General features: G+C 39.2%; 2 protein-coding genes across 2 annotated transcripts; both read right to left on the bottom strand.

Annotated features, from left to right (window-relative positions):
• Positions 1–1,621: 1,621 nt before the first annotated feature.
• Positions 1,622–6,208, bottom strand: LOC147211707 (uncharacterized). Its single transcript, XM_086143598.1, has 2 exons — positions 4,664–6,208; positions 1,622–4,468 (listed from the first exon to the last, which is right to left on the bottom strand). Exons 1-2 carry the CDS (start codon positions 6,206–6,208, stop codon positions 1,622–1,624), a joined length of 4,392 nt encoding a protein of 1,463 aa, XP_085999724.1.
• A 13,477-nt stretch (positions 6,209–19,685) lies between these two features.
• Positions 19,686–24,272, bottom strand: LOC147211706 (uncharacterized). The gene is made up of 2 exons (XM_086143597.1): positions 22,728–24,272; positions 19,686–22,532 (listed from the first exon to the last, which is right to left on the bottom strand). Exons 1-2 carry the CDS (start codon positions 24,270–24,272, stop codon positions 19,686–19,688), a joined length of 4,392 nt encoding a protein of 1,463 aa, XP_085999723.1.
• Between the last annotated feature and the right edge of the window lie 1,511 nt (positions 24,273–25,783).

Genomic DNA, 25,783 nt, shown 5'->3' with positions numbered 1-25,783 from the left:
GATCACAATGATTTTGACTTATATTATGCAGAATCAAGCCCTTTTCAACATATTTCAGCACCAGCAAGCTGCTAGAAAGGAATCTTTAGTTATTTACACTCTGTTGCAAAAAAGCTTCAACTCAGTGAGATAAACACTTTTTGACCGTATGGCTATATCTTTTTAAAATGTTGCAGGATCACAATGATTTTGACTTATATTATGCAGAATCAAGCCCTTTTCAACATATTTCAGCACCAGCAAGTTGCTAGAAAGGAATCTTTAGTTATTGACACTCTTTTGCAAAAAAGCTTCATCTCAGGGAGATAAATACTTTTTTACGATATGGCTATATCTTTTTAAAATGTTGCAGGATCACAATGATTTTGACTTATATTATGCAGAATCAAGCCCTTTTCAACATATTTCAGCACCAGCAAGCTGCTAGAAAGGAATCTTTATTTATTTACACTCTGTTGCAAAAAAGCTTCAACTCAGTGAGATAAACACTTTTTGACCATATGGCTATATCTTTTTAAAATGTTGCAGGATCACAATGATTTTGACTTATATTATGCAGAATCAAGCCCTTTTCAACATATTTCAGCACCAGCAAGCTGCTAGAAAGGAATCTTTAGTTATTGACACTCTTTATCAAAAACGCTTCAACTCAGGGAGATAAACACTTTTTGACCGTATGGCTATATCTTTTCAAAATGTTGCAGGATCACAATGATTTTGACTTATATTATGCAGAATCAAGCCCTTTTCAACATATTTCAGCACCAGCAAGCTGCTAGAAAGGAATCTTTAGTTATTTACACTCTGTTGCAAAAAAGCTTCAACTCAGTGAGATAAACACTTTTTGACCATATGGCTATATCTTTTTAAAATGTTGCAGGATCACAATGATTTTGACTCATATTATGCAGAATCAAGCCCTTTTCAACATATTTTAGCACCAGCAAGCTGCTAGAAAGGAATCTTTAGTTATTTACACTCTGTTGCAAAAAAGCTTCAACTCAGTGAGATAAACACTTTTTGACCATATGGCTATATCTTTTTAAAATGTTGCAGGATCACAATGATTTTGACTTATATTATGCAGAATCAAGCCCTTTTCAACATATTTCAGCACCAGCAAGCTGCTAGAAAGGAATCTTTAGTTATTGACACTGTAATGATCCCCGTAATTTCGTGGCGGCACAGATCTTGACTGCTGGTGTAGTTTTAAAGTTTTATTCGCAACCGTTGAAAAACAAAACGTAAAAACTCAAACCATCACCACCGTAAGAGCTTGTGCTCTATTACGGGTTCATATCAAAAAATAGAAAAATAAAAACTTCGCGTAGAGGATGCAGTAACTTTCTCCCGTAAGCGCTATCGCAATAACAACCGTTTTTCCGGCGGAAGTGAGAAAATAAAATCCTCTTACCAAAATAAAATATCAAATTCGGAAAACACAATCAAACAATTTACCTAAAATAATAACACATTTCAGGTGGTTATTTACACTCCCACCAAATTACAGTGTTTCATATGGAAATGTTAAACACGTAATTTCCACATCAACAAAATAACCTGTTAAAACATTTACTGTACAACACAGTTAACTATACTACATTACATAACTACAATGGGTTCAATCTGCCTCTAGCAACAAAACTAATTTTTGGACGGGGCGCTCCACTGATGAAAGGTTGTTGGTGCGCTCTCCCTGCTGATTCAGTTCCTTATCGCCAAGCAGGATTTTTACCCGTCTCACAAGTCCATCTTGACCCTTAAGGATTTCCGAGACTCTGCCTAGTCTCCACTGGTTCCTGGGCAAAGTGTCATCAGTGTCCATGACTATATCTCCAACCTCCAGGTTCCTTTTTATACTATGCCAGCGCTGTCTCACCGTGATGTTGTGGAGATACTCCCTTTTCCATCTACTCCAAAATTGCTCCGTCAAGTATTGCACCTGACGCCATCTCTTTCTTCCGTAAAGATACGGTCTTTCAAAGGTGCCAGGAGGAGGTAAGGCAGTAGTGGATTTCATTGAGATCAGGTGGTTAGGAGTCAGTGGTTCTAGACTATTAGGGTCGTTCAGAGTGTCAACAGTGAGTGGACGGCTGTTTATTATGGCCATAGTCTCATAAAGGAAAGTGCGTAACGAAGTATCATTGAGCCTACCAGGGGACAATAGCAGGGTGGCATTGAGGACACTTCTTACAGTCCTAATCTGTCGTTCCCATACACCCCCGGCGTGGCTGGCGTGAGGTGCATTCACTACAAACTCACACTGTTTCTCTGCGAGGAATGTATTCAGTCTGTCCATGTCCAATTCCTTTAGTGCAGCATTCAGTTCATTTTTTGCACCCATAAAGTTAGTGCCTTGATCACATTTAATTTGTCTTACAGCACCTCTTAAAGCGATGAAGCATCTCAGTCCATTAATGAATGTGTCTGTAGACATATCTTCTAACATCTCAATGTGAACTGCTCTAGAGCACAAACAGGTGAGAATTAGACCATACCTCTTGTGTTGTTTTCTCCCTTGATTTGTCCAGAAGGGACCAAAACAGTCCATGCCACAATATGTGAACGGAGCAGACGGTTCTGTTCGTTCCACTGGAAGGTCACTCATTCTTTGGCTTTCAACAGGCCTTCTCAGCCGTCGGCAAACAACACAGTGGCGGATGCAGGTTGCCACTGCTCTGCTCAGTCCACAGATCCAATAGCCATTGGACCTGATCTCACTGATGGTGAAGCCTTTACCCTGATGTCTCACTCTTTCGTGATAATGAGCAATGATGAGTTTTGCTATGTAATGTTCTTGTGGTATGACTGTGGGGTGTTTAAATGAGGCTGGGAAAGATGAGCGGCTGAGCCTACCTCCCACCTTGAGCACACCCTCTGTGTCTACGAAAACATCAAGATGACTCAGCTTGTTGTTCCTTGGAAGTTGATGACCTCTGCGCAGAAAGTTCATTTCTCTTGGGTATGCTTGATTTTGCAGGTCTTTAATGATGAGTTGCTCTGCACTTTGTCTTTCACTGACTGTTGAGAGGGCATTAGATTTATCCTTACGAGCACGTCGCAAAAGGCGTGCCACCGCTCTGACAGCCTGAGACCAAGATGAAAATTTACAGAGTCTGTCCACAAGGTTGACTTGCACTGAGGTCTCTGCCTGAAAGGTCTGAGCCTTTTTAACTTCTGGGTCACCCACGGGTAGCTCTGTAGGTACTTCCGGCATTTCTATTTTATTTTTCCAAAGAAAGCTAGGGCCAGTAAACCAATCAGATGAGAGCAACTCGTCCACTGTTGTCCCCCGAGAAGCGCAGTCTGCTGGGTTGTCTTCGGATGGTACGTAGAACCATTGTTTAGCGTCTGAGAAATGACAAATTTTCTGCACCCTATTTGCTACAAAGGTGTGAAAACGGCGGGCATCATTATTAATGTAGCCTAAGACAACCTTTGAGTCTGTCCAATAGAACTCCTCAATATCAGCATAGCCTAATTCTTCTTTAAGCATATTGCTCACCCTGACTGAGACCACAGCTGCGGTGAGCTCCATCCTTGGTATAGTTGTTACTTTCAGCGGTGAGACACGTGCCTTTCCCAGGAGAAGAGTGCAATGTATGTCTCCCCCTTTACTAATCAGTCTCTGGTAAGTACATTGACCATAGCCAGCAGTACTGGCATCAGAGAAGTGATGTAATTCTGCTTTAATTACCTCTCCAAAGCCAGCCGGCCGATAACAACGAGCTATGTGTATTTTTTCCAGCTTCACAAGGTCACCCTGCCATTTCTCCCACCGTGACTTTAACCTCTCTGGGATTGGGTCATCCCATCCTGTTCCTCGATGGCACATTTCCTGGAGAACTTTCTTTCCAACGAGGAGATAAGGTGCAATGAAGCCCAGCGGGTCGTACACGGAGGCGACGGATGACAGGATGCCCCGTCGTGTTGCTGGTTGGTCCTTAGGTGTGATTTTAAAAGTAAAACAATCATCCTCAATGTTCCAGTGGATCCCCAGTACTCTTTCCAAGGCTGTATCACTGAATGTGAGATTCTTTGCTTTGCTGTCTGTCGCGTGTTCTGTTGCTGGGATGCTCTGCAGAACGGCACGGTTATTTGATGCAAATTTGTGCAGGCGTAGACCTCCCTTTGCGCACAGTTCACGTGCCTCCTTTGCTAGACAGATGGCCTTTTCTTCTGACTCGACACTAGCTATTCCATCATCCATATAGAAGTCTCTGGCAATGAACTGGGATCCTAGTGGATATGTGAGACTGTGTTCTTTGGCAAGCTGCTTTAATCCGTAGTTTGCACATCCTGGTGAAGATACGGCTCCAAAAAGATGAACTTTCATCCTGAACTCCTGAGCAGGTGTGCTTGTGTTGCCGTTCTCCCACCATAGGAAACGTAGGTAGTCGCGGTCATTTTCTGAGACATGGAACTGGTGAAACATCTTCTCAATGTCACACATTAAAGCAACGGGATGCTGCCGGAAACGAATAAGTACTCCCGTCAGACTGTTGATCATGTCTGGGCCTGACAAAAGGTGTTCATTGAGACTGTGACCTTTATACTTAGCTGAGCAGTCGAATACTACTCTAAGCTTTTCAGGCTTTTTGGGGTGGTAAACACCATGGTGAGGTATGTACCACCTTTCTCCCTCAGTGCCTTCCATACGTACCTTTTCTACGTCACCCCTTTCAATGATGTCCTTCATGTATTTCGCATAGTCCTTCTTGTATTTTTCATCTGCAATGAACTTTCCTTTCAGGTGGTTAAGTCTCATAGAAGCAAGCTGCTTGTTGTCAGGTAAAGACGGCCTTTCTTTGAATGGGAGGGGCATTTCATAATGTCCATGTTCGTTTTTCCTTATATTTTCCCTTAACTTATCAAGAAAGATCAAATCCTGTTGGGAGACGGTTTTGTCCTTTTCCAGAGTGTCTCTGAAATCAGTCTCTAGAACCTTGAGAGCATCCAAAGGGGTCGTGGCAGGTAGCTCCTTCACGATTACTCTGTGGCAGTGACTGGTTAATGATGAGTTGGAGAGAGGAGCTGAACAGCCAACAATAGTCCATCCTAAGTCTGTGAGAACGGCAAAGGGTTCGTCATCCTTTCCAGTTATGACTTGTCTGGGTACAAGTGTTCTTGGACAGTTGTAGCCGATCAGTAACCCCACTTCACAACTCAGCAGCGGTGGTATTTGGTCAGCTATTGGGGTGAAATGGCGCCATTTTTGGGCTGTTTCATGGGTTGGAATATGTTCTCTGTTGGCAGGTATGCAGTCTTTGGTGTAGACAGGGGGTAAACTAATGTGCACAGTGGAATGGAAACCTCTCACACGTAGACCAGATGCTCTTTCACTTTTTAAAACCATATTCTCTCCCATCATAGTGGTGAGCCTTAGTTTAACTGGGTAGGTAGTTAGCTGCAGTTCATTACTCACATCTCGTTCGATAAATGTTGTGTCGCTTTGTGTGTCCAGCAGGGCGTACACAAGTTTCTCTCTGGATGGATCCCTTTCATTTGAGACCCACACTGGCACTATCATGGAGGTGTTTGCTGCCTGACCTTGACTGGTGACGTTGAGGGACACAGCAGATGTAGGCTCTGTTTCAGTGTGTTGTGTGGTATCTCTTTTGTTTTCCTTTACCTTATTTTCACCCTTTTGGTAGCTGTTGTCGTGAAGACAGGTAGGATGTCGACCTTTGCACAAGCCACATGAGAGACGGGATCTGCATTCTTTCACACCATGACCAGGTTTCAAGCAGCCGTAGCACAGTTTGTTGTTCTTGACATAGGCCCTCCTATATTCCAGTGTCTCTTTCAGGAAGTCTGGGCATTTGCAGAGTAGATGATTATTATTCTGACATAACAAACATGCAGTTTTGACCCTTTCTTTCATCATTGTCTGACTGTTATTGTTCACCACTGTTTGTGTGTTGAAGACACTGATTTTGTTCCTTTTGTTGAACCTTGTGTTCACCTTGTCATAGCAGGATTCAGATGAATGGAGAGCAAAAAGGGAAGTGACTGGATTGCAGGCGGTTTCTGACTCAATGGACATGAATTTGGCAAATTCTTCGAAGTTGGGAAAATCCTTTCCCTGTGAGAGACAGACAGTTACCTGGCGGTTCCACCGAGATGCTAACCATTCAGGCAGTTTCCTTATCAACTTCTGATTTTCTTCACAATCATTTAGGATATTCAAACCCCTTACATGAGGCATGGCCTGCAAACAAGCATTTAAGAAATCAGAGAAATTTCTCAGTCCTTCGGCATCCTTACCCAGGATTTTAGGCCAATTGGATAACCTTTCTCAGAAGGCCCTTTGAATGATAAAGGGCTGGCCGTATCTCTGATCGAGTTTTTTCCAAGCATCACTGTAGGCTGCATCATCACTGCGATAGAAAGTACCTTCTAAACACTTCTGAGCCAAGCCCACCACATACCGTTTGAGATAATGTAGCTTATCAGCAGAGGAAATATTTTTTCTGTCTATGAGTGCTATAAATGCGGCCTTCCACTCAATGAAGTCAATTGGGTTGCCGTTAAATACAGTGGGTTCTGGTGTTGGCAATCTGTTGATAGCGATGCTGTCCTGGACAGCTTGTGCCAAGCAGGAGACGTCGATGGGAGAAGATGGAGCAACAACTTGGTGAGGCTGTGTTGGAGCAAGAAGAGGTGTATGGCTGAGTGGCAGGGGGTCATGAGGAGGCTGAAAGGGCTGGATGTTAGACTCCTCTTTAGCTTCCCTGTCATAAACCTCCAATCTGGCTTGAGCAGCTCTTAGATTTCATTCAGCCTGCAAGTTTTCTAATTCTGTTTTATGTCTTTCTAATTCTTTTCTGTGCTCCTCCTCTAGCGCTCTTATTTTCTCTCTCTGTATCTTTTCTTCTACCAACAATTTATATTCAGCTTCCTTTGCAGCTAAATCCGCCGCTGCTTCAGCTCGCTTAGCTGCCACGCTTGTACGTTTGGAAAGACGACTGAGTTCAGAGTCAGTGCCATAAATGGAGCGAGCATAGTGTGGTTCAAGCAGCTCACGCAAGCGCTGTCCTTCATATTCTATATCATATTCGCCATCTATGCCTGTCAGTCTTTCATTTAGGATTTTCATTATATCACTTGTTACTGCTCCGCAGGCATCAACTTTGCGTCTTATTTCTGTATCAGGTGTACTAAGCATTCTCAATTCATCAAACATTTTCAAAACGTCCATCTTTGTTTTCTCTATTTCATCTGCAAGAGATGCTAGGTGCTTTTCAGAAAGCTCATGCTTGAGTTCTTGTCGTGTCTTACGAGCTATAGCTTTCCACTGATCATAGCGGTTAATAAGCTTCTTTTCCTTTCTACTTTGTTCTTCTTTACTGTATATAAGCATTTTTTCAGTGGGAATTCGCACTCGTTCTGAGCGCCGAACTGTCTCTGAAACATCAACATCATCATCCTTTAGCAGTTCAACAAGCATTTTCTCATTATTTTGCAAAGTTTCTTTAAGTTCTTGCCTGACAGCGCCCTTTTCTGCTTCACTCCGAAGCCTTTCCTTGTACTCCTCTATTTTCCGTCGAAGTGTAGCGATCTGCCCCTCGTTATCTTTTCCACGTGGATTAGCATCGCCCTCCATCATTTTTAATTATATATTTATTTAGCCTTTATCCTTATTGCTACCACCACACCGTCTTCCGCTAACCTCAGTCCTTATCCTTGTCCTCCGGAGGAGTGATCCTTTACAGCCGTAGTAATTTTCCTTTTTCCTCCGTTGGAAACGTATTGTTGTAGGTTAGCATGAAGAGGGTAAGCTCTTACTGTAATGATCCCCGTAATTTCGTGGCGGCACAGATCTTGACTGCTGGTGTAGTTTTAAAGTTTTATTCGCAACCGTTGAAAAACAAAACGTAAAAACTCAAACCATCACCACCGTAAGAGCTTGTGCTCTATTACGGGTTCATATCAAAAAATAGAAAAATAAAAACTTCGCGTAGAGGATGCAGTAACTTTCTCCTGTAAGCGCTATCGCAATAACAACCGTTTTTCCGGCGGAAGTGAGAAAATAAAATCCTCTTACCAAAATAAAATATCAAATTCGGAAAACACAATCAAACAATTTGCCTAAAATAATAACACATTTCAGGTGGTTATTTACAGACACTCTTTATCAAAAACGCTTCATCTCAGGGAGATAAACACTTTTTGACCATATGGCTATATCTTTTTAAAATGTTGCAAGATCACAATGATTTTGACATATATTATGCAGAATCAAGCCCTTTTCAACATATTTCAGCACCAGCAAGCTGCTAGAAAGGAATATTTAGTTATTGACACTCTTTTGCAAAAAAGCTTCATCTCAGGGAGATAAACACTTTTTGACCATATGGCTATATCTTTTTAAAATGTTGCAGGATCACAATGATTTTGACTTATATTATGCAGAATCAAGCCCTTTTCAACATATTTCAGCACCAGCAAGTTGCTAGAAAGGAATCTTTAGTTATTGACACTCTTTTGCAAAAAAGCTTCATCTCAGGGAGATAAAAACTTTTTGACCATATGGCTATATCTTTTTAAAATGTTGCAGGATCACAATGATTTTGACTCATATTATGCAGAATCAAGCCCTTTTCAACATATTTCAGAACCAGCGAGCTGCTAGAAAGGAATCTTTAGTTATTTACACTCTGTTGCAAAAAAGCTTCAACTCAGTGAGATAAACACTTTTTGACCATATGGCTATATCTTTTTAAAATGTTGCAAGATCACAATGATTTTGACATATATTATGCAGAATCAAGCACTTTTCAACATATTTCAGCACCAGCAAGCTGCTAGAAAGGAATCTTTAGTTATTTACACTCTGTTGCAAAAAAGCTTCAACTCAGTGAGATAAACACTTTTTGACCATATGGCTATATCTTTTTAAAATGTTGCAGGATCACAATGATTTTGACATATATTATGCAGAATCAAGCCCTTTTCAACATATTTCAGCACCAGCAAGTTGCTAGAAAGGAATCTTTAGTTATTGACACTCTTTTGCAAAAAAGCTTCATCTCAGGGAGATAAACACTTTTTGACCATATGGCTATATCTTTTTAAAATGTTGCAGGATCACAATGATTTTGACTTATATTATGCAGAATCAAGCCCTTTTCAACATATTTCAGCACCAGCAAGCTGCTAGAAAGGAATCTTTAGTTATTTACACTCTGTTGCAAAAAAGCTTCAACTCAGTGAGATAAACACTTTTTGACCATATGGCTATATCTTTTTAAAATGTTGCAGGATCACAATGATTTTGACTTATATTATGCAGAATCAAGCCCTTTTCAACATATTTCAGCACCAGCAAGCTGCTAGAAAGGACTCTTTAGTTATTTACACTCTGTTGCAAAAAAGCTTCAACTCAGTGAGATAAACACTTTTTGACCGTATGGCTATATCTTTTTAAAATGTTGCAGGATCACAATGATTTTGACTTATAGTATGCAGAATCAAGCCCTTTTCAACATATTTCAGCACCAGCAAGTTGCTAGAAAGGAATCTTTAGTTATTTACACTCTGTTGCAAAAAAGCTTCAACTCAGTGAGATAAACACTTTTTGACCATATGGCTATATCTTTTTAAAATGTTGCAGGATCACAATGATTTTGACTTATATTATGCAGAATCAAGCCCTTTTCAACATATTTCAGCACCAGCAAGCTGCTAGAAAGGAATCTTTAGTTATTTACACTCTGTTGCAAAAAAGCTTCAACTCAGTGAGATAAACACTTTTTGACCATATGGCTATATCTTTTTAAAATGTTGCAGGATCACAATGATTTTGACTTATATTATGCAGAATCAAGCCCTTTTCAACATATTTCAGCACCAGCAAGTTGCTAGAAAGGAATCTTTAGTTATTGACACTCTTTTGCAAAAAAGCTTCATCTCAGGGAGATAAATACTTTTTGACGATATGGCTATATCTTTTTAAAATGTTGCAGGATCACAATGATTTTGACTTATATTATGCAGAATCAAGCCCTTTTCAACATATTTCAGCACCAGCAAGCTGCTAGAAAGGAATCTTTAGTTATTTACACTCTGTTGCAAAAAAGCTTCAACTCAGTGAGATAAACACTTTTTGACCATATGGCTATATCTTTTTAAAATGTTGCAGGATCACAATGATTTTGACTTATATTATGCAGAATCAAGCCCTTTTCAACGTATTTCAGCACCAGCAAGCTGCTAGAAAGGAATCTTTAGTTATTGACACTCTGTTGCAAAAAAGCTTCAACTCAGTGAGATAAACACTTTTTGACCATATGGCTATATCTTGTTAAAATGTTGCAGGATCACAATGATTTTGACTTATATTATGCAGAATCAAGCCCTTTTCAACATATTTCAGCACCAGCAAGCTGCTAGAAAGGAATCTTTAGTTATTTACACTCTGTTGCAAAAAAGCTTCAACTCAGTGAGATAAACACTTTTTGACCGTATGGCTATATCTTTTTAAAATGTTGCAGGATCACAATGATTTTGACTTATATTATGCAGAATCAAGCCCTTTTCAACATATTTCAGCACCAGCAAGTTGCTAGAAAGGAATCTTTAGTTATTTACACTCTTTTGCAAAAAAGCTTCATCTCAGGGAGATAAACACTTTTTGACCATATGGCTATATCTTTTTAAAATGTTGCAGGATCACAATGATTTTGACTTATATTATGCAGAATCAAGCCCTTTTCAACATATTTCAGCACCAGCAAGCTGCTAGAAAGGAATCTTTAGTTATTTACACTCTGTTGCAAAAAAGCTTCAACTCAGTGAGATAAACACTTTTTGACCGTATGGCTATATCTTTTTAAAATGTTGCAGGATCACAATGATTTTGACTCATATTATGCAGAATCAAGCCCTTTTCAACATATTTCAGCACCAGCAAGCTGCTAGAAAGGAATCTTTAGTTATTTACACTCTGTTGCAAAAAAGCTTCAACTCAGTGAGATAAACACTTTTTGACCATATGGCTATATCTTTTTAAAATGTTGCAGGATCACAATGATTTTGACTTATATTATGCAGAATCAAGCCCTTTTCAACATATTTCAGCACCAGCAAGCTGCTAGAAAGGAATCTTTAGTTATTTACACTCTGTTGCAAAAAAGCTTCAACTCAGTGAGATAAACACTTTTTGACCATATGGCTATATCTTTTTAAAATGTTGCAGGATCACAATGATTTTGACTTATATTATGCAGAATCAAGCCCTTTTCAACATATTTCAGCACCAGCAAGCTGCTAGAAAGGAATCTTTAGTTATTTACACTCTGTTGCAAAAAAGCTTCAACTCAGTGAGATAAACACTTTTTGACCGTATGGCTATATCTTTTTAAAATGTTGCAGGATCACAATGATTTTGACTTATATTATGCAGAATCAAGCCCTTTTCAACATATTTCAGCACCAGCAAGCTGCTAGAAAGGAATCTTTAGTTATTTACACTCTGTTGCAAAAAAGCTTCAACTCAGTGAGATAAATACTTTTTGACCGTATGGCTATATCTTTTTAAAATGTTGCAGGATCACAATGATTTTGACATATATTATGCAGAATCAAGCCCTTTTCAACATATTTCAGCACCAGCAAGTTGCTAGAAAGGAATCTTTAGTTATTGACACTCTTTTGCAAAAAAGCTTCATCTCAGGGAGATAAACACTTTTTGACCATATGGCTATATCTTTTTAAAATGTTGCAGGATCACAATGATTTTGACTTATATTATGCAGAATCAAGCCCTTTTCAACATATTTCAGCACCAGCAAGCTGCTAGAAAGGAATCTTTAGTTATTTACACTCTGTTGCAAAAAAGCTTCAACTCAGTGAGATAAATACTTTTTGACGATATGGCTATATCTTTTTAAAATGTTGCAGGATCACAATGATTTTGACTTATATTATGCAGAATCAAGCCCTTTTCAACATATTTCAGCACCAGCAAGTTGCTAGAAAGGAATCTTTAGTTATTGACACTCTTTTGCAAAAAAGCTTCAACTCAGTGAGATAAACACTTTTTGACCATATGGCTATATCTTTTTAAAATGTTGCAGGATCACAATGATTTTGACTTATATTATGCAGAATCAAGCCCTTTTCAACATATTTCAGCACCAGCAAGCTGCTAGAAAGGAATCTTTAGTTATTTACACTCTGTTGCAAAAAAGCTTCAACTCAGTGAGATAAACACTTTTTGACCATATGGCTATATCTTTTTAAAATGTTGCAGGATCACAATGATTTTGACTTATATTATGCAGAATCAAGCCCTTTTCAACATATTTCAGCACCAGCAAGCTGCTAGAAAGGAATCTTTAGTTATTTACACTCTGTTGCAAAAAAGCTTCAACTCAGTGAGATAAACACTTTTTGACCATATGGCTATATCTTTTTAAAATGTTGCAGGATCACAATGATTTTGACTTATATTATGCAGAATCAAGCCCCTTTAGACATATTTCAGCACCAGCAAGCTGCTAGAAAGGAATCTTTAGTTATTTACACTCTGTTGCAAAAAAGCTTCAACTCAGTGAGATAAACACTTTTTGACCGTATGGCTATATCTTTTTAAAATGTTGCAGGATCACAATGATTTTGACTTATATTATGCAGAATCAAGCCCTTTTCAACATATTTCAGCACCAGCAAGCTGCTAGAAAGGAATCTTTAGTTATTTACACTCTGTTGCAAAAAAGCTTCAACAAAGTGAGATAAATACTTTTTGACCGTATGGCTATATCTTTTTAAAATGTTGCAGGATCACAATGATTTTGACATATATTATGCAGAATCAAGCCCTTTTCAACATATTTCAGCACCAGCGAGTTGCTAGAAAGGAATCTTTAGTTATTGACACTCTTTTGCAAAAAAGGTTCATCTCAGGGAGATAAACACTTTTTGACCATATGGCTATATCTTTTTAAAATGTTGCAGGATCACAATGATTTTGACTTATATTATGCAGAATCAAGCCCTTTTCAACATATTTCAGCACCAGCAAGCTGCTAGAAAGGAATCTTTAGTTATTTATACTCTGTTGCAAAAAAGCTTCAACTCAGTGAGATAAACACTTTTTGACCATATGGCTATATCTTTTTAAAATGTTGCAGGATCACAATGATTTTGACTTATATTATGCAGAATCAAGCCCTTTTCAACATATTTCAGCACCAGCAAGCTGCTAGAAAGGAATCTTTAGTTATTTACACTCTGTTGCAAAAAAGCTTCAACTCAGTGAGATAAACACTTTTTGACCATATGGCTATATCTTTTTAAAATGTTGCAGGATCACAATGATTTTGACTTATATTATGCAGAATCAAGCCCTTTTCAACATATTTCAGCACCAGCAAGCTGCTAGAAAGGAATCTTTAGTTATTTACACTCTGTTGCAAAAAAGCTTCAACTCAGTGAGATAAACACTTTTTGACCGTATGGCTATATCTTTTTAAAATGTTGCAGGATCACAATGATTTTGACTTATATTATGCAGAATCAAGCCCTTTTCAACATATTTCAGCACCAGCAAGCTGCTAGAAAGGAATCTTTAGTTATTTACACTCTGTTGCAAAAAAGCTTCAACTCAGTGAGATAAATACTTTTTGACCGTATGGCTATATCTTTTTAAAATGTTGCAGGATCACAATGATTTTGACATATATTATGCAGAATCAAGCCCTTTTCAACATATTTCAGCACCAGCAAGTTGCTAGAAAGGAATCTTTAGTTATTGACACTCTTTTGCAAAAAAGCTTCATCTCAGGGAGATAAACACTTTTTGACCATATGGCTATATCTTTTTAAAATGTTGCAGGATCACAATGATTTTGACTTATATTATGCAGAATCAAGCCCTTTTCAACATATTTCAGCACCAGCAAGCTGCTAGAAAGGAATCTTTAGTTATTTACACTCTGTTGCAAAAAAGCTTCAACTCAGTGAGATAAATACTTTTTGACGATATGGCTATATCTTTTTAAAATGTTGCAGGATCACAATGATTTTGACTTATATTATGCAGAATCAAGCCCTTTTCAACATATTTCAGCACCAGCAAGTTGCTAGAAAGGAATCTTTAGTTATTGATACTCTTTTGCAAAAAAGCTTCAACTCAGTGAGATAAACACTTTTTGACCATATGGCTATATCTTTTTAAAATGTTGCAGGATCACAATGATTTTGACTTATATTATGCAGAATCAAGCCCTTTTCAACATATTTCAGCACCAGCAAGCTGCTAGAAAGGAATCTTTAGTTATTTACACTCTGTTGCAAAAAAGCTTCAACTCAGTGAGATAAACACTTTTTGACCGTATGGCTATATCTTTTTAAAATGTTGCAGGATCACAATGATTTTGACTTATATTATGCAGAATCAAGCCCTTTTCAACATATTTCAGCACCAGCAAGCTGCTAGAAAGGAATCTTTAGTTATTTACACTCTGTTGCAAAAAAGCTTCAACTCAGTGAGATAAACACTTTTTGACCATATGGCTATATCTTTTTAAAATGTTGCAGGATCACAATGATTTTGACTTATATTATGCAGAATCAAGCCCTTTTCAACATATTTCAGCACCAGCAAGCTGCTAGAAAGGAATCTTTAGTTATTTACACTCTGTTGCAAAAAAGCTTCAACTCAGTGAGATAAACACTTTTTGACCGTATGGCTATATCTTTTTAAAATGTTGCAGGATCACAATGATTTTGACTTATATTATGCAGAATCAAGCCCTTTTCAACATATTTCAGCACCAGCAAGCTGCTAGAAAGGAATCTTTAGTTATTTACACTCTGTTGCAAAAAAGCTTCAACTCAGTGAGATAAATACTTTTTGACCGTATGGCTATATCTTTTTAAAATGTTGCAGGATCACAATGATTTTGACATATATTATGCAGAATCAAGCCCTTTTCAACATATTTCAGCACCAGCAAGTTGCTAGAAAGGAATCTTTAGTTATTGACACTCTTTTGCAAAAAAGCTTCATCTCAGGGAGATAAACACTTTTTGACCATATGGCTATATCTTTTTAAAATGTTGCAGGATCACAATGATTTTGACTTATATTATGCAGAATCAAGCCCTTTTCAACATATTTCAGCACCAGCAAGCTGCTAGAAAGGAATCTTTAGTTATTTACACTCTGTTGCAAAAAAGCTTCAACTCAGTGAGATAAATACTTTTTGACGATATGGCTATATCTTTTTAAAATGTTGCAGGATCACAATGATTTTGACTTATATTATGCAAAATCAAGCCCTTTTCAACATATTTCAGCACCAGCAAGTTGCTAGAAAGGAATCTTTAGTTATTGACACTCTTTTGCAAAAAAGCTTCAACTCAGTGAGATAAACACTTTTTGACCATATGGCTATATCTTTTTAAAATGTTGCAGGATCACAATGATTTTGACTTATATTATGCAGAATCAAGCCCTTTTCAACATATTTCAGCACCAGCAAGCTGCTAGAAAGGAATCTTTAGTTATTTACACTCTGTTGCAAAAAAGCTTCAACTCAGTGAGATAAACACTTTTTGACCATATGGCTATATCTTTTTAAAATGTTGCAGGATCACAATGATTTTGACTTATATTATGCAGAATCAAGCCCTTTTCAACATATTTCAGCACCAGCAAGCTGCTAGAAAGGAATCTTTAGTTATTTACACTCTGTTGCAAAAAAGCTTCAACTCAGTGAGATAAACACTTTTTGACCATATGGCTATATCTTTTTAAAATGTTGCAGGATCACAATGATTTTGACTTATATTATGCAGAATCAAGCCCCTTTAGACATATTTCAGCACCAGCAAGCTGCTAGAAAGGAATCTTTAGTTATTTACACTCTGTTGCAAAAAAGCTTCAACTCAGTGAGATAAACACTTTTTGACCGTATGGCTATATCTTTTTAAAATGTTGCAGGATCACAATGATTTTGACTTATATTATGCAGAATCAAGCCCTTTTCAACATATTTCAGCACCAGCAAGCTGCTAGAAAGGAATCTTTAGTTATTTACACTCTGTTGCAAAAAAGCTTCAACTCAGTGAGATAAATACTTTTTGACCGTATGGCTATATCTTTTTAAAATGTTGCAGGATCACAATGATTTTGACATATATTATGCAGAATCAAGCCCTTTTCAACATATTTCAGCACCAGCGAGTTGCTAGAAAGGAATCTTTAGTTATTGACACTCTTTTGCAAAAAAGGTTCATCTCAGGGAGATAAACACTTTTTGACCATATGGCTATATCTTTTTAAAATGTTGCAGGATCACAATGATTTTGACTTATATTATGCAGAATCAAGCCCTTTTCAACATATTTCAGCACCAGCAAGCTGCTAGAAAGGAATCTTTAGTTATTTATACTCTGTTGCAAAAAAGCTTCAACTCAGTGAGATAAACACTTTTTGACCATATGGCTATATCTTTTTAAAATGTTGCAGGATCACAATGATTTTGACTTATATTATGCAGAATCAAGCCCTTTTCAACATATTTCAGCACCAGCAAGCTGCTAGAAAGGAATCTTTAGTTATTTACACTCTGTTGCAAAAAAGCTTCAACTCAGTGAGATAAACACTTTTTGACCATATGGCTATATCTTTTTAAAATGTTGCAGGATCACAATGATTTTGACTTATATTATGCAGAATCAAGCCCTTTTCAACATATTTCAGCACCAGCAAGCTGCTAGAAAGGAATCTTTAGTTATTTACACTCTGTTGCAAAAAAGCTTCAACTCAGTGAGATAAACACTTTTTGACCGTATGGCTATATCTTTTTAAAATGTTGCAGGATCACAATGATTTTGACTTATATTATGCAGAATCAAGCCCTTTTCAACATATTTCAGCACCAGCAAGCTGCTAGAAAGGAATCTTTAGTTATTTACACTCTGTTGCAAAAAAGCTTCAACTCAGTGAGATAAATACTTTTTGACCGTATGGCTATATCTTTTTAAAATGTTGCAGGATCACAATGATTTTGACATATATTATGCAGAATCAAGCCCTTTTCAACATATTTCAGCACCAGCAAGTTGCTAGAAAGGAATCTTTAGTTATTGACACTCTTTTGCAAAAAAGCTTCATCTCAGGGAGATAAACACTTTTTGACCATATGGCTATATCTTTTTAAAATGTTGCAGGATCACAATGATTTTGACTTATATTATGCAGAATCAAGCCCTTTTCAACATATTTCAGCACCAGCAAGCTGCTAGAAAGGAATCTTTAGTTATTTACACTCTGTTGCAAAAAAGCTTCAACTCAGTGAGATAAATACTTTTTGACGATATGGCTATATCTTTTTAAAATGTTGCAGGATCACAATGATTTTGACTTATATTATGCAGAATCAAGCCCTTTTCAACATATTTCAGCACCAGCAAGTTGCTAGAAAGGAATCTTTAGTTATTGATACTCTTTTGCAAAAAAGCTTCAACTCAGTGAGATAAACACTTTTTGACCATATGGCTATATCTTTTTAAAATGTTGCAGGATCACAATGATTTTGACTTATATTATGCAGAATCAAGCCCTTTTCAACATATTTCAGCACCAGCAAGCTGCTAGAAAGGAATCTTTAGTTATTTACACTCTGTTGCAAAAAAGCTTCAACTCAGTGAGATAAACACTTTTTGACCGTATGGCTATATCTTTTTAAAATGTTGCAGGATCACAATGATTTTGACTTATATTATGCAGAATCAAGCCCTTTTCAACATATTTCAGCACCAGCAAGTTGCTAGAAAGGAATCTTTAGTTATTTACACTCTGTTGCAAAAAAGCTTCAACTCAGTGAGATAAATACTTTTTGACGATATGGCTATATCTTTTTAAAATGTTGCAGGATCACAATGATTTTGACTTATATTATGCAGAATCAAGCCCTTTTCAACATATTTCAGCACCAGCAAGTTGCTAGAAAGGAATCTTTAGTTATTGACACTCTTTTGCAAAAAAGCTTCATCTCAGGGAGATAAATACTTTTTGACGATATGGCTATATCTTTTTAAAATGTTGCAGGATCACAATGATTTTGACTTATATTATGCAGAATCAAGCCCTTTTCAACATATTTCAGCACCAGCAAGCTGCTAGAAAGGAATCTTTAGTTATTTACACTCTGTTGCAAAAAAGCTTCAACTCAGTGAGATAAACACTTTTTGACCGTATGGCTATATCTTTTTAAAATGTTGCAGGATCACAATGATTTTGACTTATATTATGCAGAATCAAGCCCTTTTCAACATATTTCAGCACCAGCAAGTTGCTAGAAAGGAATCTTTAGTTATTTACACTCTGTTGCAAAAAAGCTTCAACTCAGTGAGATAAATACTTTTTGACGATATGGCTATATCTTTTTAAAATGTTGCAGGATCACAATGATTTTGACTTATATTATGCAGAATCAAGCCCTTTTCAACATATTTCAGCACCAGCAAGCTGCTAGAAAGGAATCTTTAGTTATTTACACTCTGTTGCAAAAAAGCTTCAACTCAGTGAGATAAACACTTTTTGACCGTATGGCTATATCTTTTTAAAATGTTGCAGGATCACAATGATTTTGACTTATATTATGCAGAATCAAGCCCTTTTCAACATATTTCAGCACCAGCAAGTTGCTAGAAAGGAATCTTTAGTTATTTACACTCTGTTGCAAAAAAGCTTCAACTCAGTGAGATAAATACTTTTTGACGATATGGCTATATCTTTTTAAAATGTTGCAGGATCACAATGATTTTGACTTATATTATGCAGAATCAAGCCCTTTTCAACATATTTCAGCACCAGCAAGCTGCTAGAAAGGAATCTTTAGTTATTTACACTCTGTTGCAAAAAAGCTTCAACTCAGTGAGATAAACACTTTTTGACCATATGGCTATATCTTTTTAAAATGTTGCAGGATCACAATGATTTTGACTTATATTATGCAGAATCAAGCCCTTTTCAACATATTTCAGCACCAGCAAGCTGCTAGAAAGGAATCTTTAGTTATTTACACTCTGTTGCAAAAAAGCTTCAACTCAGTGAGATAAAAACTTTTTGACCGTATGGCTATATCTTTTTAAAATGTTGCAGGATCACAATGATTTTGACTTATATTATGCAGAATCAAGCCCTTTTCAACATATTTCAGCACCAGCAAGCTGCTAGAAAGGAATCTTTAGTTATTGACACTGTAATGATCCCCGTAATTTCGTGGCGGCACAGATCTTGACTGCTGGTGTAGTTTTAAAGTTTTATTCGCAACCGTTGAAAAACAAAACGTAAAAACTCAAACCATCACCACCGTAAGAGCCTGTGCTCTATTACGGGTTCATATCAAAAAATAGAAAAATAAAAACTTCGCGTAGAGGATGCAGTAACTTTCTCCCGTAAGCGCTATCGCAATAACAACCGTTTTTCCGGCGGAAGTGAGAAAATAAAATCCTCTTACCAAAATAAAATATCAAATTCGGAAAACACAATCAAACAATTTACCTAAAATAATAACACATTTCAGGTGGTTATTTACACTCCCACCAAATTACAGTGTTTCATATGGAAATGTTAAACACGTAATTTCCACATCAACAAAATAACCTGTTAAAACATTTACTGTACAACACAGTTAACTATACTACATTACATAACTACAATGGGTTCAATCTGCCTCTAGCAACAAAACTAATTTTTGGACGGGGCGCTCCACTGATGAAAGGTTGTTGGTGCGCTCTCCCTGCTGATTCAGTTCCTTATCGCCAAGCAGGATTTTTACCCGTCTCACAAGTCCATCTTGACCCTTAAGGATTTCCGAGACTCTGCCTAGTCTCCACTGGTTCCTGGGCAAAGTGTCATCAGTGTCCATGACTATATCTCCAACCTCCAGGTTCCTTTTTATACTATGCCAGCGCTGTCTCACCGTGATGTTGTGGAGATACTCCCTTTTCCATCTACTCCAAAATTGCTCCGTCAAGTATTGCACCTGACGCCATCTCTTTCTTCCGTAAAGATACGGTCTTTCAAAGGTGCCAGGAGGAGGTAAGGCAGTAGTGGATTTCATTGAGATCAGGTGGTTAGGAGTCAGTGGTTCTAGACTATTAGGGTCGTTCAGAGTGTCAACAGTGAGTGGACGGCTGTTTATTATGGCCATAGTCTCATAAAGGAAAGTGCGTAACGAAGTATCATTGAGCCTACCAGGGGACAATAGCAGGGTGGCATTGAGGACACTTCTTACAGTCCTAATCTGTCGTTCCCATACACCCCCGGCGTGGCTGGCGTGAGGTGCATTCACTACAAACTCACACTGTTTCTCTGCGAGGAATGTATTCAGTCTGTCCATGTCCAATTCCTTTAGTGCAGCATTCAGTTCATTTTTTGCACCCATAAAGTTAGTGCCTTGATCACATTTAATTTGTCTTACAGCACCTCTTAAAGCGATGAAGCATCTCAGTCCATTAATGAATGTGTCTGTAGACATATCTTCTAACATCTCAATGTGAACTGCTCTAGAGCACAAACAGGTGAGAATTAGACCATACCTCTTGTGTTGTTTTCTCCCTTGATTTGTCCAGAAGGGACCAAAACAGTCCATGCCACAATATGTGAACGGAGCAGACGGTTCTGTTCGTTCCACTGGAAGGTCACTCATTCTTTGGCTTTCAACAGGCCTTCTCAGCCGTCGGCAAACAACACAGTGGCGGATGCAGGTTGCCACTGCTCTGCTCAGTCCACAGATCCAATAGCCATTGGACCTGATCTCATTGATGGTGAAGCCTTTACCCTGATGTCTCACTCTTTCGTGATAATGAGCAATGATGAGTTTTGCTATGTAATGTTCTTGTGGTATGACTGTGGGGTGTTTAAATGAGGCTGGGAAAGATGAGCGGCTGAGCCTACCTCCCACCTTGAGCACACCCTCTGTGTCTACGAAAACATCAAGATGACTCAGCTTGTTGTTCCTTGGAAGTTGATGACCTCTGCGCAGAAAGTTCATTTCTCTTGGGTATGCTTGATTTTGCAGGTCTTTAATGATGAGTTGCTCTGCACTTTGTCTTTCACTGACTGTTGAGAGGGCATTAGATTTATCCTTACGAGCACGTCGCAAAAGGCGTGCCACCGCTCTGACAGCCTGAGACCAAGATGAAAATTTACAGAGTCTGTCCACAAGGTTGACTTGCACTGAGGTCTCTGCCTGAAAGGTCTGAGCCTTTTTAACTTCTGGGTCACCCACGGGTAGCTCTGTAGGTACTTCCGGCATTTCTATTTTATTTTTCCAAAGAAAGCTAGGGCCAGTAAACCAATCAGATGAGAGCAACTCGTCCACTGTTGTCCCCCGAGAAGCGCAGTCTGCTGGGTTGTCTTCGGATGGTACGTAGAACCATTGTTTAGCGTCTGAGAAATGACAAATTTTCTGCACCCTATTTGCTACAAAGGTGTGAAAACGGCGGGCATCATTATTAATGTAGCCTAAGACAACCTTTGAGTCTGTCCAATAGAACTCCTCAATATCAGCATAGCCTAATTCTTCTTTAAGCATATTGCTCACCCTGACTGAGACCACAGCTGCGGTGAGCTCCATCCTTGGTATAGTTGTTACTTTCAGCGGTGAGACACGTGCCTTTCCCAGGAGAAGAGTGCAATGTATGTCTCCCCCTTTACTAATCAGTCTCTGGTAAGTACATTGACCATAGCCAGCAGTACTGGCATCAGAGAAGTGATGTAATTCTGCTTTAATTACCTCTCCAAAGCCAGCCGGCCGATAACAACGAGCTATGTGTATTTTTTCCAGCTTCACAAGGTCACCCTGCCATTTCTCCCACCGTGACTTTAACCTCTCTGGGATTGGGTCATCCCATCCTGTTCCTCGATGGCACATTTCCTGGAGAACTTTCTTTCCAACGAGGAGATAAGGTGCAATGAAGCCCAGCGGGTCGTACACGGAGGCGACGGATGACAGGATGCCCCGTCGTGTTGCTGGTTGGTCCTTAGGTGTGATTTTAAAAGTAAAACAATCATCCTCAATGTTCCAGTGGATCCCCAGTACTCTTTCCAAGGCTGTATCACTGAATGTGAGATTCTTTGCTTTGCTGTCTGTCGCGTGTTCTGTTGCTGGGATGCTCTGCAGAACGGCACGGTTATTTGATGCAAATTTGTGCAGGCGTAGACCTCCCTTTGCGCACAGTTCACGTGCCTCCTTTGCTAGACAGATGGCCTTTTCTTCTGACTCGACACTAGCTATTCCATCATCCATATAGAAGTCTCTGGCAATGAACTGGGATCCTAGTGGATATGTGAGACTGTGTTCTTTGGCAAGCTGCTTTAATCCGTAGTTTGCACATCCTGGTGAAGATACGGCTCCAAAAAGATGAACTTTCATCCTGAACTCCTGAGCAGGTGTGCTTGTGTTGCCGTTCTCCCACCATAGGAAACGTAGGTAGTCGCGGTCATTTTCTGAGACATGGAACTGGTGAAACATCTTCTCAATGTCACACATTAAAGCAACGGGATGCTGCCGGAAACGAATAAGTACTCCCGTCAGACTGTTGATCATGTCTGGGCCTGACAAAAGGTGTTCATTGAGACTGTGACCTTTATACTTAGCTGAGCAGTCGAATACTACTCTAAGCTTTTCAGGCTTTTTGGGGTGGTAAACACCATGGTGAGGTATGTACCACCTTTCTCCCTCAGTGCCTTCCATACGTACCTTTTCTACGTCACCCCTTTCAATGATGTCCTTCATGTATTTCGCATAGTCCTTCTTGTATTTTTCATCTGCAATGAACTTTCCTTTCAGGTGGTTAAGTCTCATAGAAGCAAGCTGCTTGTTGTCAGGTAAAGACGGCCTTTCTTTGAATGGGAGGGGCATTTCATAATGTCCATGTTCGTTTTTCCTTATATTTTCCCTTAACTTATCAAGAAAGATCAAATCCTGTTGGGAGACGGTTTTGTCCTTTTCCAGAGTGTCTCTGAAATCAGTCTCTAGAACCTTGAGAGCATCCAAAGGGGTCGTGGCAGGTAGCTCCTTCACGATTACTCTGTGGCAGTGACTGGTTAATGATGAGTTGGAGAGAGGAGCTGAACAGCCAACAATAGTCCATCCTAAGTCTGTGAGAACGGCAAAGGGTTCGTCATCCTTTCCAGTTATGACTTGTCTGGGTACAAGTGTTCTTGGACAGTTGTAGCCGATCAGTAACCCCACTTCACAACTCAGCAGCGGTGGTATTTGGTCAGCTATTGGGGTGAAATGGCGCCATTTTTGGGCTGTTTCATGGGTTGGAATATGTTCTCTGTTGGCAGGTATGCAGTCTTTGGTGTAGACAGGGGGTAAACTAATGTGCACAGTGGAATGGAAACCTCTCACACGTAGACCAGATGCTCTTTCACTTTTTAAAACCATATTCTCTCCCATCATAGTGGTGAGCCTTAGTTTAACTGGGTAGGTAGTTAGCTGCAGTTCATTACTCACATCTCGTTCGATAAATGTTGTGTCGCTTTGTGTGTCCAGCAGGGCGTACACAAGTTTCTCTCTGGATGGATCCCTTTCATTTGAGACCCACACTGGCACTATCATGGAGGTGTTTGCTGCCTGACCTTGACTGGTGACGTTGAGGGACACAGCAGATGTAGGCTCTGTTTCAGTGTGTTGTGTGGTATCTCTTTTGTTTTCCTTTACCTTATTTTCACCCTTTTGGTAGCTGTTGTCGTGAAGACAGGTAGGATGTCGACCTTTGCACAAGCCACATGAGAGACGGGATCTGCATTCTTTCACACCATGACCAGGTTTCAAGCAGCCGTAGCACAGTTTGTTGTTCTTGACATAGGCCCTCCTATATTCCAGTGTCTCTTTCAGGAAGTCTGGGCATTTGCAGAGTAGATGATTATTATTCTGACATAACAAACATGCAGTTTTGACCCTTTCTTTCATCATTGTCTGACTGTTATTGTTCACCACTGTTTGTGTGTTGAAGACACTGATTTTGTTCCTTTTGTTGAACCTTGTGTTCACCTTGTCATAGCAGGATTCAGATGAATGGAGAGCAAAAAGGGAAGTGACTGGATTGCAGGCGGTTTCTGACTCAATGGACATGAATTTGGCAAATTCTTCGAAGTTGGGAAAATCCTTTCCCTGTGAGAGACAGACAGTTACCTGGCGGTTCCACCGAGATGCTAACCATTCAGGCAGTTTCCTTATCAACTTCTGATTTTCTTCACAATCATTTAGGATATTCAAACCCCTTACATGAGGCATGGCCTGCAAACAAGCATTTAAGAAATCAGAGAAATTTCTCAGTCCTTCGGCATCCTTACCCAGGATTTTAGGCCAATTGGATAACCTTTCTCAGAAGGCCCTTTGAATGATAAAGGGCTGGCCGTATCTCTGATCGAGTTTTTTCCAAGCATCACTGTAGGCTGCATCATCACTGCGATAGAAAGTACCTTCTAAACACTTCTGAGCCAAGCCCACCACATACCGTTTGAGATAATGTAGCTTATCAGCAGAGGAAATATTTTTTCTGTCTATGAGTGCTATAAATGCGGCCTTCCACTCAATGAAGTCAATTGGGTTGCCGTTAAATACAGTGGGTTCTGGTGTTGGCAATCTGTTGATAGCGATGCTGTCCTGGACAGCTTGTGCCAAGCAGGAGACGTCGATGGGAGAAGATGGAGCAACAACTTGGTGAGGCTGTGTTGGAGCAAGAAGAGGTGTATGGCTGAGTGGCAGGGGGTCATGAGGAGGCTGAAAGGGCTGGATGTTAGACTCCTCTTTAGCTTCCCTGTCATAAACCTCCAATCTGGCTTGAGCAGCTCTTAGATTTCATTCAGCCTGCAAGTTTTCTAATTCTGTTTTATGTCTTTCTAATTCTTTTCTGTGCTCCTCCTCTAGCGCTCTTATTTTCTCTCTCTGTATCTTTTCTTCTACCAACAATTTATATTCAGCTTCCTTTGCAGCTAAATCCGCCGCTGCTTCAGCTCGCTTAGCTGCCACGCTTGTACGTTTGGAAAGACGACTGAGTTCAGAGTCAGTGCCATAAATGGAGCGAGCATAGTGTGGTTCAAGCAGCTCACGCAAGCGCTGTCCTTCATATTCTATATCATATTCGCCATCTATGCCTGTCAGTCTTTCATTTAGGATTTTCATTATATCACTTGTTACTGCTCCGCAGGCATCAACTTTGCGTCTTATTTCTGTATCAGGTGTACTAAGCATTCTCAATTCATCAAACATTTTCAAAACGTCCATCTTTGTTTTCTCTATTTCATCTGCAAGAGATGCTAGGTGCTTTTCAGAAAGCTCATGCTTGAGTTCTTGTCGTGTCTTACGAGCTATAGCTTTCCACTGATCATAGCGGTTAATAAGCTTCTTTTCCTTTCTACTTTGTTCTTCTTTACTGTATATAAGCATTTTTTCAGTGGGAATTCGCACTCGTTCTGAGCGCCGAACTGTCTCTGAAACATCAACATCATCATCCTTTAGCAGTTCAACAAGCATTTTCTCATTATTTTGCAAAGTTTCTTTAAGTTCTTGCCTGACAGCGCCCTTTTCTGCTTCACTCCGAAGCCTTTCCTTGTACTCCTCTATTTTCCGTCGAAGTGTAGCGATCTGCCCCTCGTTATCTTTTCCACGTGGATTAGCATCGCCCTCCATCATTTTTAATTATATATTTATTTAGCCTTTATCCTTATTGCTACCACCACACCGTCTTCCGCTAACCTCAGTCCTTATCCTTGTCCTCCGGAGGAGTGATCCTTTACAGCCGT

The sequence above is a fragment of the Fistularia commersonii genome, unplaced genomic scaffold (assembly GCF_037954325.1).
Source record: "Fistularia commersonii isolate RoL2024-O1a breed Wild unplaced genomic scaffold, RoL_Fcom_v1.0 HiC_scaffold_118, whole genome shotgun sequence".
Taxonomy (NCBI): Eukaryota; Metazoa; Chordata; class Actinopteri; order Syngnathiformes; family Fistulariidae; genus Fistularia; species Fistularia commersonii.
Note: the sequence above shows the minus strand (reverse complement) of the source record. Positions and strands in the feature narration are given on the sequence as shown.

Bases quoted from the DNA above. Each gene is read 5' to 3' on its own strand.
- LOC147211707 (XM_086143598.1), bottom strand. From the start codon at position 6,208: ATGCCTCATGTAAGGGGTTTGAATATCCTAAATGATTGTGAAGAAAAT. The intron at 4,469-4,663 runs GTACGTATGGAA...CGTTTCCGGCAG, and splicing joins AAAGGGGTGACGTAGAAAAG to CATCCCGTTGCTTTAATGTG.
- LOC147211706 (XM_086143597.1), bottom strand. From the start codon at position 24,272: ATGCCTCATGTAAGGGGTTTGAATATCCTAAATGATTGTGAAGAAAAT. The intron at 22,533-22,727 runs GTACGTATGGAA...CGTTTCCGGCAG, and splicing joins AAAGGGGTGACGTAGAAAAG to CATCCCGTTGCTTTAATGTG.